The 20,696-nt window shown below is 38.0% G+C and overlaps 1 protein-coding gene across 2 annotated transcripts; it reads left to right on the top strand.

The window, feature by feature from the left end:
* The first annotated feature begins 9,198 nt into the window (after positions 1–9,198).
* On the top strand, positions 9,199–18,413 carry LOC109213249 (LEAF RUST 10 DISEASE-RESISTANCE LOCUS RECEPTOR-LIKE PROTEIN KINASE-like 1.2). Of its 2 annotated transcripts, none has more exons than XM_019377032.1 (4): positions 9,199–10,189; positions 16,794–16,829; positions 16,920–17,177; positions 17,277–18,413. In XM_019377032.1, exons 1-4 carry the CDS (start codon positions 9,412–9,414, stop codon positions 18,212–18,214), a joined length of 2,010 nt encoding a protein of 669 aa, XP_019232577.1. In that variant the 5' UTR covers positions 9,199–9,411; the 3' UTR covers positions 18,215–18,413. The 2 variants fall into 2 exon arrangements, with proteins under 2 accessions (XP_019232577.1, XP_019232576.1); XM_019377031.1 differs by lacking the exon at positions 9,199–10,189 and adding an exon at positions 13,821–15,288.
* The last annotated feature ends 2,283 nt before the right edge of the window (positions 18,414–20,696 follow it).

Raw genomic sequence — 20,696 nt, 5'->3', positions numbered from 1 at the left:
TCGTCAATGTAAACTTCCATTGATTTACCTATCTGTTCCTCGAACATTTTGTTAACTAGGGGTTGGTATGTAACTTCTACATTTTTTAGCCTGAAGGACATTACATTGTAACATTATATTCCATACTAGTGATAAACGAGGTCTTCTCCCGGTCTTCCGGGTTCATCTGAATTTGATTGTATCCGGAATAGGCATCGAGAAAGGTAAGGATCTCGTGGCTAGCCATGGCATCGATCATGCGATCGATGTTAGGCAGTGGAAAAGAGTCTTTAGGGCATGCCTTGTTTAAATCCTTGTAATCTACGCACATTCCAAGTTTGTTCCCTTTTTAGGGACTACAACTATGTTGGCTAACCATTCGGGGGTATTTTACCTCCCGAATGGACTCTATTTTAAGAAATTTAGTTACCTCATCCTTTATGAATGCATGTTTCACCTCGAACTGGGGCCTTCTTTTCTGCTTCACCGGGTTGAATTTGGGGTCGAGGCCTAGCCGGTGTGTTGTTATTTCCGGTGGTATCCTTATCATGTCTAAATGGGGCCAAGCAAAACAATCCATGTTATCAATAAGAAATTGAATGAGTTTTTTCCTGAGTTTGGGGGTTAACCCCGTTCCCAGGTATACCTTTCGTTCGGGTAGATGCTCAATCAGTATCACCTATTCCAGCTCCTCGACCATTTACTTGGTTGCATCTGACTCTTCGGGAACAATGAAAGTTCGAGGAGTAAGGAAATCCTCTTCCTCTTCTTCGATTACCTGTTTCTCCAATTCGGTCGAGGCTGGGGACGGTGATTGCTATTTGGCCGTCTGCTTATCTTTGATGCTCGATTTTTCGAGGTTAAAAGTGTTGATATCGGCGTCGCCTTGTCGACCGCAAACATTTCCTTTGTAGCATGTTGTTCCCCGTAAACTGTTATCACACCATCCATTGTCGGGAATTTTATCATTTGATAAAGGGTCGACGGTACTGCCCTCATGTTGTGGATCCATGGCCTCCCGAGTAGTGCATTATATCTCATGTCTCCTTCGATGACATGGAATTTTGTATCTTGGATGGTCCCGACCATGTTTACGGGTAGGACTATCTTCCCCTTCGTTGTTTCGCTTGCCATGTTGAAGCAGTTTAGGACCCGAGATGCATGCACAATTTGGTCCTGCAGGCCGAGCTACGACCCTCGATTTGATTATTTTTGCTGAGCTACCTAGATCCACTTGAACACGCTTAACTCGAATTTTAGTTAACTAAATAGAAATTACCAGGGCGTCGTTGCGCGACTGAGAAATGCCCCCCGCTTCTTCGCCGTCGAATGATAGGATGCCTTTGGGTTGGTGATTGACACCTTGGTACGTTTGAACATAGGACCTTGTGGAACATAGACTCCGCCAATGATCATATGAATTACATCTTGCGGTTCTTCTTGCTCATTCTTTCTGTTGGCGTCTCTTTCCGTGAAGTGATTCTTAGCTCGATCACTAAGAAACTCTTGAAGGTGGCCATCGCCGAACAATCGAGCTACCTGCTCCCTCAACTGTCTGTAGTCTTCGGTTCTTTGGCCATGTGTGCCATGATATTTACACAACAAGTTTGGATTTCTTTGAGATGGATCAGTTTGTATAGGTCCGGGCCACCTGGTGTCTTTGATCCTTCCGATAGCCGATACGATCCCCGATACATCGACACTGAAATTATACTCTGATAACCGAGGTGCTTCTGCGGGATCGGTATGTATATCAAAACCACTCTTACTCATAAGTCCCTAAGAGTTTTGCCCTCGGTCATTTCTTCGATCATTCCGAGGAGGATTGCACCCCGAACCGTTGTTCCTTCGATCTGCAACATATGGCTGATACCATTCTCTGTTCGACCTCGGTTCCCTGTCGGTATCCCTTGGGGCTTTAACTGCCAATCTGTTTGGATGAACTGAACCCGAAGGGGCTCCTAGCTAGTCGTCCTCGACCCTGATCTTCGATTGGTAACGATTATGTACATCTGCCCAAGTTACAGCTTGATACTCAATCAGAATTTGCTTCAACTGTCGTGACACGATCAAATTCCGCTTGTTCAACCCCTGAACAAAAGCTTGCACGGACCAATCATCTGAGACTGGTGGTAATTCCATTAACTCCATTTGTAATCGGGATACAAACTCTCTTAGCATTTCATCACCCCTCTGTCTTATCTTAAAAACGTTCGATTTCCTTGTTGCAACCTTTATGGCCCCGGCGTGTGCATTAACGAAGGCGTCTACTAATATAGCAAACGAATCGATGGAATTTGGTGGTAAGTTGTGATACCAAATCATTGCTCCCTTTGACAAAGTTTCCCCAAATTTTTTTAGCAAAACCGACTCGATCTCATAATCATTTAAGTCGGTTCCTTTAATCCCGCATGTGTACGACGTGATGTGTTCATTAGGATCGCTCGTCCCGTTGTACTTAGGTATATCTGGCATACGAAACTTCTTAGGAATGGGCTTTGGAGCCGCACTCAGAGAGAATGGCTTTTGTATGAATTTCTTGGCATCCCAACCTTTTAAGATCGGGGGTGCCCCCGGTATTTGATCAATATGGGAGTTGTATGTTTCGACTTTTTTGTCATTATCTTCAATTTTTTTCTCTCCTGACTCGATTCTTTTGGTGAGCTCCTCGAGCATCTTCATAATTGCAGGATAAGTCCCCGATCCATTACCGTTCGACCTTTCTAGCACCGACTCGGTACGGCGAGTGATTTCCGGTTCGACCACACTCGGAGTTTTATGTTGACTTTGAAGCTGAGCGATAACAACCCGTTGAGCTTATAGCATCTCGAATATTACTTGGAGGCTAACTCCCCCGTCTCCTATGCCCTGTGTTCCTTGGGCGCCAGATCGGACTTCCTTGCGTACACTTCCTCCAGGGTTTGCGCCTAAGTCCGCATTCAAAGCAATATGCGAACTAACATCGACTGGTTCTACAATCGGCACATCCCGGGGTTAACTGGTGGCACACCGGCTCCTGGAGCAACTGTCGATACCCCCTTTTTCTCGCGAAATTGGGTTTTTGACATTTGGGCGGACAACTCTTTTCCTTTTGGGAATCGGGTTTGCAATTTAGAAGAGTCGCCACCTAATGATTGAGTGCATTAGGACACTAAGAATAAAAATAAAAAAAAGAACCAGAGAATGGGTAAGGGCTTGAAATTATCTCGGGGGAAAGGTGTTAGGCACCCCCCAAGATCCACTAGTGTGGTTCCCGGCCATGCTATAATTGTGACTTTAAATATAAACAACAAGTAAACATACAAGACAGCTTTCACATAACGATTGCAAACAAGGGAAGTATAAAAGTTAAATAAACATGCTAAAGTTAGGAGATAGGCGATTTCATAATTATTTAAGGGATATACAAGTGCAGGAAAAGGGGGTCAAATAATTGGTACAAATAATCGAACAAAAGGAATAAAAGAGGTGGAGGTTTGGAGAAGAAACAGTGCTGGAAATCAAACAATTAAAAGAGATTTCTTAGTGATTGAAGTAAAAGAAGAAGTTTAGATAACTGAAAAATTAACAGCTTTTCTGGAAAAAAAAAAGTTCTGGAAAGAAAAGAAAGTAAACAAAAAAAAGAGGGCGGGGGTCCTAGGCTTATACATAACATGGATCACCCCACACAACACCTGGTAACCATTTATACACGTGGTGCTATCGCGTGGTCATCATATCCATGTCTACGCTTACCCACCCCGTTAAGGTATTAAATCGCGGAATGGTCTCGTTACTTATTGCATGCTATTACCCACCCTAATCCTATCAGTCACGGAGGCAGTTGGGACTACTAATCCTAAAGGGAAGGGAGATTGGCTTTTCAGAGTTTTAAAAGGACAAAAGTCTAGTGCAACAAACGAAACACATAAAAGCAGTAAAAGGGGAAACACATAACAGTAAAAGGCTCAAATAGGCCTCCTCATTCAAAGCGACGAATTGTTTAGCATGACTTACAAGTACTGGTTAGGTCCTTAATTAAACTTAAACGTTAAAGGGGTGGCTGATTTATCACATATTTTCAGATAAGAAGTCCAAATTAGGCCTGCCTGCTGGTTGTAATTATTAAAGACTGGTATAGTTAATTAGTTACCTAATGGTTTGCCTAGGTGAGACCTATAGGCATGATATCTAACAAGGTAAAGCATACTGATTTTAAGGAAGGATTACTGATTTTAGAAATAAACCAATTCTGCAGATACTAAACGACATTATTACATAGTTTAGACTCGCGGATGAATCAGATTTAAACGATTGCTCCTATAGGCATGAATTCTAAGCGTTACTGATTTTTAAAACGGTTACGTAAGTGCAGGAATCCTATAAGCATGGTACCTAGGATGTGATTGATTATTCTTTAACCTATAGATTGTTTGCCTAGTGACATATGCATATGCAGAAGTGCAGAAACTTATAGGCATGACGTCTATATGCGGAAATGCAGACACTTATAGGCATGGTCTCTAATGTGGGAATGCAGAAACTTATAGACATGGTCTCTAATGTAGGAATGCAGAAACTTATATACATGATTTCTAACGAAATGCATAACTTATAGGCAGGATTTCTATATGCAGTAATGAAACAACTTATAGGCAGGATCTCTATATGCAGTAATGAAACAACTTATAGGCAGGATCTCTATATGCAGATACATAAACGAAAAGGTTGTGATTGCAGAAGTAAAGACCTAAAACATGATATCTACCCCATATGCATAACATGAGTGACCCTCCCCCATTTTTACTATACACCCCATAAGTTATTACAAGATTATTACAACTTGAATGAATCCAGAAAAAAGTAAGGAAAATTACATCAGAAAAAAATTCCAACCAAGGAGAGCCTAATTTAGACTCCTAGTCTGAAACATGAAATAAACCAACTTCCAAAGATCAGATTTCCAAAGCCTTTCTCATCTTTGGGTGTGTCAAAGTTCCTAGGAGCTTCATGAAATCCAGGCAGTGCTTACACCCAAATACATTGCAGGATCAGATTATAGTGCAGTGTGGAAGAGCCAGCCCTCAAATGTCCAAGTTCAGAGGGAACTCAAGGTCCCCAAGACAAGGCTCATAGGAGGGGGGCAGAACTTAGAGTCTAAGAGTAAGTGTAAGTGCAATAGAGGGGGAGTTAGGGAAGGCCATGACAGGCTAGTGGTCATGCCCAGCAATTAGGAATGTTGGCACACCCCTGACCAACCTGTTAGCTAGATTTGGGAGTTAGGACCCATTGAAGGTCAGGTTCGGACCTGGGCAGTAATTTGGATACTGCCAGGCCATGAACTTTAACTCAGCACATAGAAGGGAATGGGGGTATGGGGAATTTATAACAAAAAGTAAACATAAAAGAAAGTAACATATTTAATACAGAACATGAGCAGCAAAGTAGGCAAGAGTGTAGTGACTGTAAAATAAACACATAGGGAAGAAGCTGAAATCAAAATCGAGACATACCAGTTTCAGGGAAAACAAATAAGTAAAACAGCAGTCTTGAAAAGCCAAGTTGCAAGCAAAGCAGTACAAAAGTCTCAGAAGAGAGTAGAGAATTGAAAGAGTATTGTGATTGAGAGTATGCGTGTGAGAGTATGAGTATTGAACTTAGGATTCAAAAGTTCAAAGTTGTTTTAGTGCTGAAGGGTCGAGCCCCTTTTATAGTGCAGCAAACAAGTAAGAACAAGGTAAGGAAATAACATTGTAATCAATCTCCCTTTAGTTAAGGGATTCTGATTTCAAGGGACTGGTGTTAGGCTACTTTATCGATTGATCTGCTCGGACTTGTACGGTAAGCTACATATCTTCTATAGCTATGTAGTTATATCTATTTTATTGTTTTATTTCATTATTTGGTTAACTTTCATGACAAGAGTTTCAATTTGTTCATTATTTGAAATGAACCCTCGAGTACTATTATTGAAAAAATATTTTCCAGGCCGTGCAATAAAGGGTAAATACATAGCAGTTATTTAATGCAACAGCCCAATGGTACACGATTTTAATAAGGAAAGGGAATCAATCAGACAACTAGTAAAATCAAAGTTACAGGCTTTTACTCGAATGAATCAAGTCAGGAAAGGGGTAAAGAAAGGTTTAATTTAAAGGAAATCAGTAACAATCAAGTAAGCATTATTAAAGGAATTCGAAATCAATTAGTAGTTGGCAAAAACCCTTTTGAAAGAAGAACTTCTCATATATAAAGCAGACAAATCAAACAAAAGAATCGTCATGTTACTTACAAAAATAGTTCTAGCATTGAAAGGTTCAGAATCATAAGCAAGAGGATACGAGTCCAATTGCAGACTCACAATGAGTCTGAGAGTCCAGGGTCCCAAAGTGGAACCCTGACTCGAACACAAAATCAAAATCGCCAAGGGGAACCCCCAAATCCTAGGGTTTCATCTTGAATCAGACATAAAGGTGAGAAAGCAAGCCATTAAAACAGACTCAAAGGTTTGTTTCAGAGCCTCAACAAAACAGATATGAGAGCATGTTTGAACAACAAAGTAAGAAACCTGATTCAAGATCATGAAGAACATACTTGAGAAAACTCGGACCTTAATCGAGTTCAGAAGAAATAGATGATACAAACTTAAACAAAAGTAGATGAAGCATGTTTAGCAAGAATACGAACAGAGTTTAGTAAGACAAAAATCAAAGAATCTCAACGGTAAACACATATAGTAAAAGAGCAAAGAAAACATAACAGGATTAACATAGGAGTAACATGTATAGTAGAAAAAAGAAAAGTAGACAGACAGTACATGCGTAGCAAAAGAAATCACACGAGCATGATATAGACAACACACATAAAGCAAAGAAGAAGAAAAATCAGAAATATTTTTGGAAAAATCCTTTCAGAAACCCTAAAATCGAAGACGAACGATTTTGAAAAGAACTTTTGGGGAAAATACTTTAAATGTCAAGTGAAGCATAGATACAGCATAAATCTAAGCAAACAACATGGAAAGAACCTCGAATAGCTTAGGGTTTCGGAGAAACCCTAGAAATGAGAAAGGCTTGGAAGAAGGTCCGATCTTGAGTCGGAGAGGTCAGGAATCAGGCTCTTGAGTCTTGAATATGCCGGAGCATGCCGGAGAAGCCGTGGAATCAAAGGTCTGAGAAGATCGGAGAGGGAATCATCGAGGTCAGCTCTCGAAGCTTCAAACAACCATGGCTTACTGGTGAAGGTAGGTGAGTACCAACTATCCGTGGCCTGAGAAGCCATGGATTCCGGTGACAGGCGGTTGAAAAGGGGTAGGAGGAGGCTAGGGTTCCGGAGAGCTTGAGAGAGTTTGAGAGAATTTGGGATTCAGAGGCGGCTGAGAAGTGGGGAATTAGGGATTAGGGTAGGTCATTTGGGGTTAAAATGGTAAAGGGGAATTATGGCCGTTGATCTGTATGATCAACGGCCTAGATCTAAAGGGGTAGGTGGGAACCGGGTAGGGTCGTTTGAATTGGGTTATGGGTTGGGTCGGATTAAAAAATGGGCCGGTCCGGTTGGGGTTGATATTGGGTCAATTAAGGGTTAAAATTGAAATGTAAAAGAGGCTGTAATTGAAATGAAATGAGGCCAAATGTTAAATAGCCAGTTTTACTCTTTTTATTTATAAAAAATAGTAAAATGATTTTAAAAATAAATTAAAAGCGCTGAACCAATTAGTAATATATAAATGTTAATTAAAAATGCCGGAACCAATTTTATAATTATAGAAATGCTATTAATCCTAAAATAGGCTAAAATTGCAATTGTATGTATTTTGGCTTTTTTTTAAAAAAAAAATACCAAATAAAATTGTAAAAATATACAAAAATCACCTTAACTATATTTTGGTGCAAGTATGAGAATGAAATAAATTATTCACCAAAGTTGATAGTTTTGGGAATAGTTACTGATTTTTGTATTGCTAAAATGGACAATAAATAGATTTTAAAAATCTTTAAAATTTATGAAAAATACCAAAACACTTGGGCATGCTTATACATGCATATATATGTTATTTTGAAAGTATTTTGTATATGAAAAAAAATACGTAGGGAAAAAAATTGGGTATCAACAGCAACCACATTATCATTTTTCGCGTGAAGTCCAAGACCATCATCGCCATGTACGGGTGCATTTTGTGAGTTTGACATGATTCAACCTGAGAAAAAAAATTCTTGACAAGAACAAGTGTGAAAATAACGTGTGTTATCAGAATTAGTACTGAAACAATCACTATCATCTTTGGCTCCACGGTGGGCGCCAAACTGTTTACCCTAAAATTCGAGTAACAATTAAACTTGTATTGTGGTTTTAAAGATATGTGATTTAGTTCAATACTGACTGATAATCAAAGAACCAAACGTATAAGTTAAAGAAATTAGTTGAATCAAACCAGTGAAAAATCCACTCTCGATCTCGAGCTAAGGAGGCCTCGAGGTAGGTCAGTAAGAACAATAAAGCTAAAAGACAATTCTAATGAGCAGTAAGCAAGAAAGTGAAAATGTATATTCTCTTCTCAATGATTGATGCGTTACAAATGATTGGGGTTCCCTTTATATAGTAGGGGAATCCTAAATAAGGTACATTTTCAATTGTAGTAAGGAACCTTATTATACAGCTGTCTAACCACCTAGTACAAATCCGTTCCGGAATTCACGTCGTAATCTTAGGGCCACTGCGGGAATCTCGCTCTTTCTGTTATGGAACCATAACGGTATTATCTCGAGGTCGGTCATACTTGGCCTCGGTGTTCATCTAGCACTTCGATCTTCGAAGCTTGTACGTTGCCATCGGGCTCGAGCTTGGTCTATTTCGATCTCGCTCTCGAAGTGACTCTCCGGCCTACGAAATTGGGCATACCTGATTTCGACCGTATACAAACCTATTACATGTGCTTCTCTTTTTAGTGTTGTACTACTGTAATCCTCTTTGATTAATCTATACCTTTTTCTGTACCTAAATTGAATTGCAAATATGCGCGGTCGAGGAAGCTCGTTGTTTTGTACTGCAATATAAAGGGAAGCCGCGTTGCTATTTCCTCCTTTTTTTCCTCTTTTGGATTCAAAAGCATAATACGACACACCTTCTTCCCCATTCTTTATGTTTCCCAATACATAAATATAACTAAAATCTTTAAAAAAGAAATTCCACTAAAGTCAATACCTATAATCTTCAAAAAGAAATTCCACTACAGTGGATACCTATATTAAGAAATCAAATTCTCAATAACAAATGACGCCAAATAGTTCGGTGCTCCCAAATTCAACGTTTCATACTTCATGCTAACAAGAATATAATTGCAAATCCCAATTTTAAAACAATATTACACTTGAAGCTGCAATAATTAAAGATACTACATGTATTATATTAGTATACCAATCAGCATTACATTTTACTATTCAACATCAATTGACCATGTTTCAGAATCAATCTCACTCCTTCTTGTTGTCTCTTCTTCTTCCTCTGTTTTTCTGCTTCGTCAAATCCAATGCAAATGATGATGCTCCGTCTTATGCATATTGTCCTAAATTCAACTGCAATGGAGTTGAAGTTTCATATCCTTTCTGGAGGCTTGACAATTACAACGCAACCGCTCCTCAGTACTGTGGTTACCCTGGATTTGGCATCAACTGTTCCGTTTCTCATTCTCAACCATTTCCTATTCTTCACCTTCCGGGTGATGATTTCTACGTTAGAAATATTGATTATGAAACCAATTCTCTCACTCTAGTGGACATTGATGTTTTCGACGTTCCATGTCCCAGAGCACGTCACAACCTTACATTGGAAAAATTGCCGTTGGAATATTCCGATTCCGATCTGAAACTTACGTTTTATTTCAATTGTACAAAATCTCTACCTCAAGCTTATCCCGCGGAGTGCTTAATAAAATCAGGTGGAAAAGCATCTTATTTCTATGTTGGGGAAATTAGCGAGCCGGAAGATTTGAACTGGTTTAGGGTTTGTGAGGAGAAAGTGGTGGCGACGGTGACGGAGAGGGGAAGATTCCAGAACGATGATTGGATTGGAGGATTTGGTGGGGCCATGGGTGAGTGTTTCGTGCTAGACTGGCGGAGCGCGTCGGAGTGCGGCAAGTGTGAGGACTCACACGGGCGGTGTGGTTTCAACAATTCAACCCAGAATCTTTTGTGCTTTTGCAAAGATGGTACCGTTAAGTTTGATCATTGCAAAGGTACGCCCAACTTTATTTTTATCAACTTCAGTAATAGTACTTTTTATCTTGCATTTAGAAAATTGGCGTTTAATTTTCGTATTTTGCTGCTTAAAATCTAGCTTATAGTCCATTGATCGTTAAACTCTTTGTTGGTTTACAATCACATCTTTTTTTTAATTGCACCCTCACCAATAACGTGATAGTTCAGGCAGTCAACCAACTTAGCTAGTATTAAAATTCTCCATTTATAGTCAAATCGAATGTCGAGTTTATATATGCATGATTTCGGTTTATTCACCTAATTTTCGAAACTCACTGGATTGATTAACTACACAAAATTCACTAAAAGGGGAAGCATCTCCAAAGAGAGATTTTTCCGCTCCAAAATATTTACCAAAAAGTGAAAAGATCACATCTATCCCACCACGTTCCTTGATTTTAAATCGGCAAGTACTGATACTAAATCAATCCTTTAAACCTGGCTTAAAGGCTGGTTAGTCAATAGGGGTTCCACAAACCCATAAAAAAGAACAATCACGGTCCGTCCTGCACAAGAGTATTGATGTAAAGGTTAGCTTATATAACTTATTTTTCCCAACTACTATTTTAAAATGTTATCAATCCAAAAAAGTCCAATCTTCTGATTTTTTGGCTTACGCGTTTACTCATTTTCTTTATCTTATTCTATACGCCAATCGTATCAGGTTTCGTTGAATAGCTGATGTTAGGATTTGACTCTTAACATTATGCCATTTCTGTTCTCTACCTACTCTGAATTCAAACGAATCGGAGCACAACTTTGCCTTGCCTAGCCTCTCAGCAATTTATTGTGAAAATAGGACGTACTAGTCAGTTTTAGCACTAGTAATTAAAAAAAGGTCAGTATTTACAAAATCATTGAAAAATAACCACTATTTTGCTGCAACACAGAAGTTTCAGCATAATATACTGGAGATTGTGCACCTATGTATGAACTCCACCATACGGAAAGTTCCAGCATAATATACTGGAGATTAAAGCACCTGTGTATGAATTTCCAGCATATTATACTGGAAGTCCAGTATTATACTGGAAATATATTATGCTGGAACTCCAGTAAATTATGCTGGAAGTTCAGTATATTATGCTGGAAATTCACATGTAAAAAATTCAAACTCCAGTATATTATGCTGGAATATTTTCCGGATTTTGAATAGTGTTTCGTTCAGATTTATCTTTACATGAAAAGTGGCTAAATTTTGATTACTTTTGAAACTGTGACTATTTTTCAATTACCACTTATAAATCTGGCTATTTTTGAATTTCACCCTAGTGCGTCTAAAATCTGAAACCGGGTTGAATACTCCACAAAGAGAGCCCAAAATGAGTAAAAATAGCACGGGCTGGCCAGTTTTCGGACTGGTCATTCAAAAATAGCCAGTGTTTGCCAAGTCATTGAAAAATAACCACTATTTTGCTGCAACAGAGACCGCCAGCATAATATACTGGAGTTCGGTGCACCTGTGCATGAACTTCCAGCATATTATGCTGGAACTCCAACACACGGAAAGTTCCAGCATAATATACTGGAGATTCGAGCACTTGTGTATGAACTTCCAACATATTATACTGGACGGGTATACTTTGCTGGAACTCCAGTATATTTTACTGAAGTTCTAGTGTACTTATGCTGGAACACCATCATATTATGCTGAAGTTCCAGTATGCTTATCCTGGAACTCCAGTATAATATGCTGGAGTTCAAGTATAGTTATGCTGGAACTAAAGCATAATATACTCGGGGTTTGAACAGTATTTTCGCTCAGATTTATCTTTACATGAAAAGTGGCTAAATTTCGATTACTTTTGAAAGCGTGGCTATTTTTGAATGACCAATTGTAAATCTGGCTATTTTTGAATTTCTCCACCAAAATGAACCTAGTAGGCAGTATAGCTAAAAGGCCCATTAAAGGTTGGCCTAGCCCAACTGTTTTTGGCCATACACATTTTTTGCTTTTCTCCGGAAAATATTTTCAAAACCCTGTTTGTCCATGAATATTTATAAGTTTTTGCAGATTTTTTCGAAAATAATATTTTCAAAAACCAAAAATTTCAAGTTTTCCGGAAGACTTTAACCTTTTTTCAAATAAAATTTTAAATTCCAAATAAAAAATTCTACGTCGAAAACTTTTTTGGCATCTATTGCCAAATGCCTACTTAGTTTCGACAATAGGAATCGTAGGAAATGAGTGACCTTTTGATACCTATGATGTTTCTTTTCTGTTCTTTTGGAATTTTTTCTCTTTTCCACGTTATTGGAATACGTAACAAACTGGTTTATATTCTGCGTTGAAATAAGTAAATTCTGCTTGTTTCGTAAACACTCCACCACTCCGTATGAGTCCTAATTTAGATGACCACAGCCATTTGACAAAGACAATGGAAGATGAGATCTTTATAAGCGGGACGTCCTACGAGGGACGACAGATAGCGGATAGAGGACGAATAGTTGTCGCAGCAATCAGAGGCGGATCTAGAGTTTCTTGAACATGGGTGTAACACTAAAAAAAATAGAGGGAAAAAAAGTGCTAAGTGGAAATTGATCCCTATTTCTTTGAGTAAATAATTAAGTATTGAACCAAATGCACCATTCGACCTTTATGGAGCATAGGTGCCAATACAATACTGGATCAACTCTAAAAAATACGTGCATAAAATACCTAGTTTGACGGAGGGGTCATGGGTTCACGTGCCCTATAATGTGAGCTATAGATTCGCCCCTGGCAGCCCTTATATATAGTGGAGAAAATACCTAGTAGAGGGATCTTCTTCAGTTTTTTGGGCCTTTTCAGTTGAAAGCAAAACTTGTAAACTCCCTCCTATATTTAAGATTGTCATTCTCACTGTACAATTACCGCCTTTTTCATAAGATCAACAAATACTTTCCATCATGTTTATTACTTGTGTCTTATGTTCTAGAGCTTATTATGCTTAGCTAAGATTTACCCCTTCATTTTCTTTGATTGATTTGTTCAATAAGATTCCAATATCTTTTGAATCAAACACACTCCAATCTAGATATTATTCTTTCACGACCTAGTTCAGGTAGCTATTCTTTTCTGAAAGTTTCTTTTTAGGGACAGATCCCTTAAAAGTAGGGAAGAAAATTAGAAAAGAGGAGAACATTTTGCGAATTCAAACATTACATTTAAGTGATACAGGGCGACCCAAAAGAAAATTCGAAAAAAAGCCCTCTTGGTAGACGAGACTCGGGTTCTAAAAAACCATCTCCTTTTTGATTATCTCCTATTATTCCGCTAAGATGTAGATTCTATCTAGGAGTGGCAAACGGGCAGGTCGGGTCGGATATGGTTCGGATCAAAAACGGGTAATGAAAAAACTGATAAATTATCCGATCCGATCCATATTTGATACGGATGAAAAATGGGTTAATCGGCGGATAACATGAGTAACCATATTATCTATGACTTCTTGTATGATCACTTTTAGGAGAATTCTTAGTCTCCCTAACTTGAGGAACCCCCAATTTGAGGCTTTACAAATATAAAAGTTAGACCTATTGGTTATCCATTTTCAAAATGAATAATATGGTTCTTATCCATATTTGACCCGTTTTTAAAGTGTTCATTATCCAACCCATTTTTTAGTGGATGATATGGATGGTTAACTATTTTCTTTTAACCATTTTGCCATCCCTAATTCTGACATCAGCTGGACTGAAAATACCCATTAGGTTCACATGGCACCCCAAAAACAAAAAACAAAAAGAATCTTAATAATATAGACATTAGACAATGGTAGGTGCAGTCAACTCATGAATAGAGACTTTGGAATTTTATATTCCATGCTAAGAGGGAATTTTCAAAGGCATACGTTTTTTTTTCCTGTCCACATTAGTATTGCCGCCCCTTTTCCTATTTTTTTATTTTTTTATTTTAAATTAGCTTTATCATCTAGAGCTGCATTTACAGTCTCGGAGGAAAGTTTCAAGGCTATTGCATGGAAAGCTACCAATAAGACTGGCGTAAAATATCTTTGCCTTTTTATTCGTTTGAAATTTCTCCTTCTGGTTGTGAACAAGAACCTTACTTTCGTCCAATCCTCTTAAGTTGAAAGCGAACTTTCTACAATAATCACTGGAAAAGTCATAAAAGGAGCGGCCATTTCTTTGTTTACCATAATAGTACTCAAGTATGACATTTTTTGTTAGTCAAAACTGGATTAACTTTGACTCTTGGACATTTCAATTGAATCATATATTTTACGTAACTTCTCCAATATCAAAGTATTCCTCCAGCCAACCAAATCTATCATTGATGAGTTCTCACAAATGCATGCTCAAAGCTTCCCTCTTCCTCTGCTCCATTCCGTCATCACCTTCATATTCTTCTTGATCACTTCCTCACTATCTTATGGCCAAGAAAATAAACAGCTTACCACCTGTAAGAGCTCCTATAGCTGTGGGAATATTCAGAAGATCAGCTTCCCTTTCTGGGGTGGTGATCGACCTCAAGAATGTGGTCTTCCACAATTCGAGCTTGAATGTGAAGCCAACCATAATCCCGTTATGAAGATTGACAATCATGATTTCCGCGTACTTGACATCAATGAAGAAAAGCAAACCATGAGAATTGCACGTAAAGATCTTGAAGAAGACATTTGTCCTGATAGATTTGGTAACACTACCTTGAATGATTCTCTTTTCCGCTATGGTCCGGACTTGCGAGTTTTCGTCATGTTCTATGCTTGTCCTTTTAATATACCTTCAGAATGGAAAAAGTTCTCCTTTAGCTGCAATATCAATGGAAACTCCAGTCTTGGTTTCTATCCAGATGAGTCATTTTCATCATTCTGGGGCCCAAAGTACCCGAATTGTGAGCATAAGGTCATGGTTCCTGTTGTGATGAAGGCATTTGAGCAGTTCAAGAACGAAGGAAGTACGAAGATATTGGAGCTATTGAAGCAAGGGTTTGATGTGGTGTATAAAAAAAGCACAGAATGTATAGTTTGTGAGAAGTCAGGCGGGTTATGTTGGTCAGAGACAAATCTTACGGAGCCAACGTGCCTTTGTAGGGATCGAACTTATTCCTATTACTGTGGTTATGGAACAGATCAAGGTGCGTTCCATCTCCCTAATCTAACTTTACTCTGTTTGCCAAAATTAGTTGAATCTAACTGGTTGCCCATAGTCTTCAACTGTCAAATAAGCTCCAGAAAGGGAGAATAGGCTGGCATATGGTCGAGTATTTTGGCCCAGACAGACATATTTAAATTGAATAGTCCATTCAAAATATTTTTCCCCATATTTTGGTGGGAAACTTCCAATTCGTTTCACGCCTTTCTAATTTATTTCATCCCTTGTAACATTTGTTGGGCATTTTTTATCAAGTTTGTGAAGCCCAAACAATAAAATATAGTTACAGATTTCCCAGCACAAGCCATTTTTGCTGATGCCTGTTCTGAGATCTAGTAGTATTAGACGGCAGCAAGTTTTGTTTTAGCCTCACCCAGCGAGATAGGGATATCAAAATTGGTGAATGGTGGAGTTGACAATACATCTATAGAAAGAGAAATTCACCTATGATATGTGATAGAATTGCCAGGAAAAAGAACAGATTGAAGTTGATTAACTCATATATTCTTGAAAAAGGTCTCTATCAGGGTATTCTTTTAGCTCGTTCCTAAAGCGCATGTAGACGCGATGACTGAATAAAACAACTTCTACCCTCTCTGTTTCCACGCTTTCGCCTACCAAGCAGAGATTTGAATACTTCATGAATTCCCTGTCCTTTCTACTTATTCTTTTCTATATCGTAATTGAAATGTCTAAGCTTTTGGCTCCATCTCGACTCTTTGACTCTCTTAGCCAGTAGGTGGTGAAGTTGGACATTTAACCTTAGTAAGAAACGCAACTTTTTCTCACTTTTTCATCCGAATTTCTATATATTCTATCATTTTAACCTGACTTAGGATTCAGGCTTTTCTAAGTATTGTTTTTACAACAGTTGTTTTCCATGTTTCCTTCTATTATCTGTTTTGCTTGTTAAGTTTCCTCCATTAATACACTAAGGAGGGGATAGATCATAAAAGACACAGAAATCTGATGAAGCATTTGTGCCCAACCTCGGGAGCCTCCATTTAGCCTAGGTCCAACAACATCTTTCTCTTATGACTGTACCCAATCTTGTGAAAGGGAAACATATGTTGTAAATTGCCAGTAATGCTATCATCAATCATTCTTTTCCGGTTTTTCATAGTGAGTTTCTAGAGCACTATAACTATGCAGTAGAATCATGTCAGCACCCTGTTTATGCGAAAATGAATTACCCACAACTTCTGCAAAAGAGAGGCTAAAATGTCGAGATTGCTTGAATAGCATAGAGCAATGTGGTGCTCGAATAACGAATCTAAACTCAAAGCAGAACACGTCATGTTTAATCTAGAAACTTAAAAGTCCAATTCCACGTTTGACTATGTAATCCATAACGGAGTACAAAAATAACCACCTTATTCCTTCATAGATAAGAAACAATAAGGTGATAGCAGTTGATTTATTATACCACTGGAGATTCTTTATTGTGTTTCTGTATCATTTCATCACTTTTTTATGTCTGCGTTACAGGCAATAAAAGAGATATCAGAGTGAAGGCTGCCGTAGGTAACTGTCCTTTGACCTTGTTCATCTTGTTATTGTCCTTCTCTTCAACAACGATCCCGAACTTCCTGGTCACATATTTCTCTCTTTCAGGTGCAAGTGCAACTGCATTAACTGCCTTTGTGGCATGTGTAATTTTCTTTCTCTATCGTCGACAGAAGAAAAGTGACGCTGGTTCGTCTTTGATCTCCAGTAGCATCCTTTCTTATCCCTCCTCAATAACGGACCCTGAAAAGGCTTCACACTATTTCGGAATTCACGTATTTGACTACAATGAACTGCAAGAAGCCACAAGCAATTTTGATTCCAAAAAAGAGCTAGGAGAAGGTGGCTTTGGCACAGTATACAAAGGTAATAGAATTATCTTGAAGTGATCTTCTTTTCACCACCAACCTGCTACTAAACCTAAATTTTTTATCTGACCATCTGGTTATACATGATATGTTACAGGTAAACTTCGAGATGGACGTGTTGTTGCTGTAAAACGTTTATATGAGAACAACTACAAGAGGGTTGAGCAATTCCGCAATGAAGTTGAACTCCTCACACGCTTGCACCATCGAAATCTAGTTACCCTTTACGGATGCACATCTCGCCATAGCCGCGAGCTTCTTCTGGTGTATGAATATATTCCCAATGGCACAGTTGCTGATCATCTTCATGGAGAACACACTAAGCCTGGATCACTTTCATGGATTACACGAATGAGCATAGCCATAGAAACCGCAAGCGCACTAGCCTATCTCCATAATTCAGATGTCATTCACAGAGATGTAAAAACTAACAATATCCTCCTAGACAATAATTTCTGCGTCAAAGTAGCAGATTTTGGCTTGTCTCGGCTTTTCCCAACTGATGCTACTCACGTCTCAACAGCTCCACAGGGCACCCCTGGATATGTTGATCCCCAGTATCACGAATGCTATCAACTCACCAGTAAAAGTGATGTTTATAGTTTCGGGGTAGTACTAATCGAGCTTATATCCTCCCTACCAGCTGTTGATATCTCTAGGCATCGATACGAAATAAATCTGTCAAATATGGCTATTAACAAGATTCAGAGCAATGCACTGCATGAGTTGGTTGATCCAAGTCTTGGTTTTGATTCCAATGAGAAGGTAAAGTTGATGATCACCGCCGTGGCAGAATTGGCTTTCCAGTGTTTACAGAATGACAGGGATTTGAGACCATCCATGCAAGAGGTTTTGAAGTCTCTACTGGGAATTCAGAGTATGGACAAAACTGCAGGAGAAACAGATCAGAAAGCAAGTCCTGGTGATGATTCTGGGCTGTTGAAGAATAACGCTTTATCTCTCTCACCTGATTCAGTTATTGCAAAGTGGACTAGCAGTAGCAGGTCAAGAACATCTAATTCCAGTACTGGCTAAGTTTATGCCCTCAGCTTGTCTATTTTGTGGTTTTCTTGATGGTGATTCTTGAGCACCTGCTCTATTGGTTGCCAAAACCTGAAATTTTTGCGTCTTTCTTTTATTAATTTGGACCAATTTTATCTTAACAGGGATGTACATATCTCGTATGCAGCATTTCACATTTAACAATCCTAATTCAATTCATTTCTTAAATTCGTTAAGGAAATGGTATAGATACTTCTTAATTGGTTATTTTTGCCATAGCAGATTATGAGTGAGTTTTACCAGGATGATTAATCAGAGTACATTTTGTGTCCGGGGTAGCAAGATATTGATGTTGACTATATTGATCAGAGTACATTAAGCTGCAAAATTGTCCATTAAAGTGAGCTACTACAAAAGACGGAGTTAGGAAATTGTCAGTGAACTATATGAAAGGTCCATTCATGCCGGTGAACTATACATTGGAGAAATTCAAAAATAGCCAGATTTACCACTGGTCGTTGAAAAATAGCCAAGTTTCAAAAGTCATTGAAATTTAGCCACTTTAAATCTGAGCGAAAACACTGTTCAAAATCCGGAAAAATACGCCCGCAAAATTTTACGGGAGTTCCAGCATAAGTATGCTGGAACTCCCGCAAATTTTACGGGAGTTCAAGCATACTTATGCTGGAACTCCCGCAAATTTTACGGGAGTTCCAACAAGTTTAATTGTCCAGTATAATATACTGGAGTTTGGAGCACTGGTGCTCCAGTCTCCCGTAAATTTTACAGGAGTTAGCAAAGTATACCGGTCCAGCATAATATGCTGGAGTTCATACACAAATGCACCAGAACTCCCGTATATTATACTGGACCGGTCCCTGTTGCAGCAAAATAGTGGCTATTTTTCATTGACTTGATAAACGCTGGCTATTTTTCATTGACCTGTGTGAAAACTGACTATACCATGATATTTTAACCATTTTTTCTGTCTCTGTCGTGATTTTTCTATACATATTCGTTAAGAAAAATTGATTAGGATGGAATTTTAACTACTTCATCCTTATTTTTACATTAATATTTAATTTTTTTTTATTGGTATTTGGATAAATATCCATAATTGAGGCGTTTGTAATATTCAAAAATAATTATTACTAACAGAATAATTGAGATGTTTGTAATATCAACATGGGACAATCGGTGACAAAAATTCAAGAACATCCTGCTTTTAGGGCTATTTAGATAGTTTAACCCTCGGTGATGAGGTTTGGATCTTGGAGCATTTTTATGCATGCCCACTTTTAGGCCACCATTAAAATTACATTCGTATTGTACAAAATTTTGTAAAATGTACCCGCTCAAATATGAAGTAATTTAATCTTTTTAATGTAACTTCAACTTCAGAAATCAAATTTGAAGTTCTTCTATTTTCAAATGCAATTTCAAAAATTCAAATATAAAGTAGTTCAATCTCTTCAATGCAACTTCAGAAATCAAATCTAAAGTTCTTCTATCTTTCAAATGCAACTTCAAAAATTAAATATTAAGTAGTTCAATCTATTAAATGCAACTTCAAATTTCGAATTTTAAGTTCTAAAACATTAACTTATTTTTCGAATTTCAACAATCTAATACAAGATCTAGTGTCTAAATCTACTCCAAATGAGCTTAAATTTGAAACATAACTTTCAATTATCATTAAGAGTAAATCTTAGCCATCAAATTTATCAAAACAATAACAAATTTAACAAACCCATTTACAACTGTGTTGAAGAAAAAGAAACTCTAAGCACAATGAAGAAGAAAACAACAATAAAAAAGAAGAAAAAGTGTATGTATTTGAAAGTATCCAAATATTGAGTATCAGTTGATTTTTTTTATTGGTAAAATAAAAATAATTGGGACACCACATGAGAGACTTGGAACTTGGGGGAAATTAAAAAATAGCCAGAATTACAAATGGTCATTCAAAAATAGTCACACTTTCAAAAGTAATCGAAATTTAGCCACTTTTCATGTAAAGATGAATCTGACCGAGACATTGTTCAAAATCTGAAAAATACTCCAGTATACTATACTGGAGTTCCAGCATAAGTATACTGGAACTCCAGCATATTATACTGAATTTCCAGCATAAGTATACTAGAACTCCAGCATAATATACCAGAGTTCCAGCAAAGTATACCGGTCCAGTATAATATGCTGAAAGTTCATTGTTTACCGTGAAAATGATAATAACAATTAAATTTGATTATGAGGTTTTAAAAATACGTGATCTATTTTTATGCTAGTTGTAAAGCAATGGATGCTAAGTAAAACGTTAGGAATCAAGATTATAGCTTAGAGACGGTTTGATAATTGAACCAAACTGTTAGGAGATCGGGGGGTACTTGAGCTGTCATTTATAAGGCCTCGGGGTCGAACTGGATGGCCGATTTGGAGCAGTCGAGAGGGAGATAACAGTTATGAGATATGATGATGGCTCTTTATAATCAATGATAAAGCAATAAATGAAGAA

The sequence above is a fragment of the Nicotiana attenuata genome, unplaced genomic scaffold (genome assembly GCF_001879085.1).
Source record: "Nicotiana attenuata strain UT unplaced genomic scaffold, NIATTr2, whole genome shotgun sequence".
NCBI lineage: Eukaryota > Viridiplantae > Streptophyta > Magnoliopsida > Solanales > Solanaceae > Nicotiana > Nicotiana attenuata.
The sequence above is the reverse complement of the archived record's forward strand: the minus strand, read 5'-3'. Positions and strand labels throughout refer to the sequence as shown.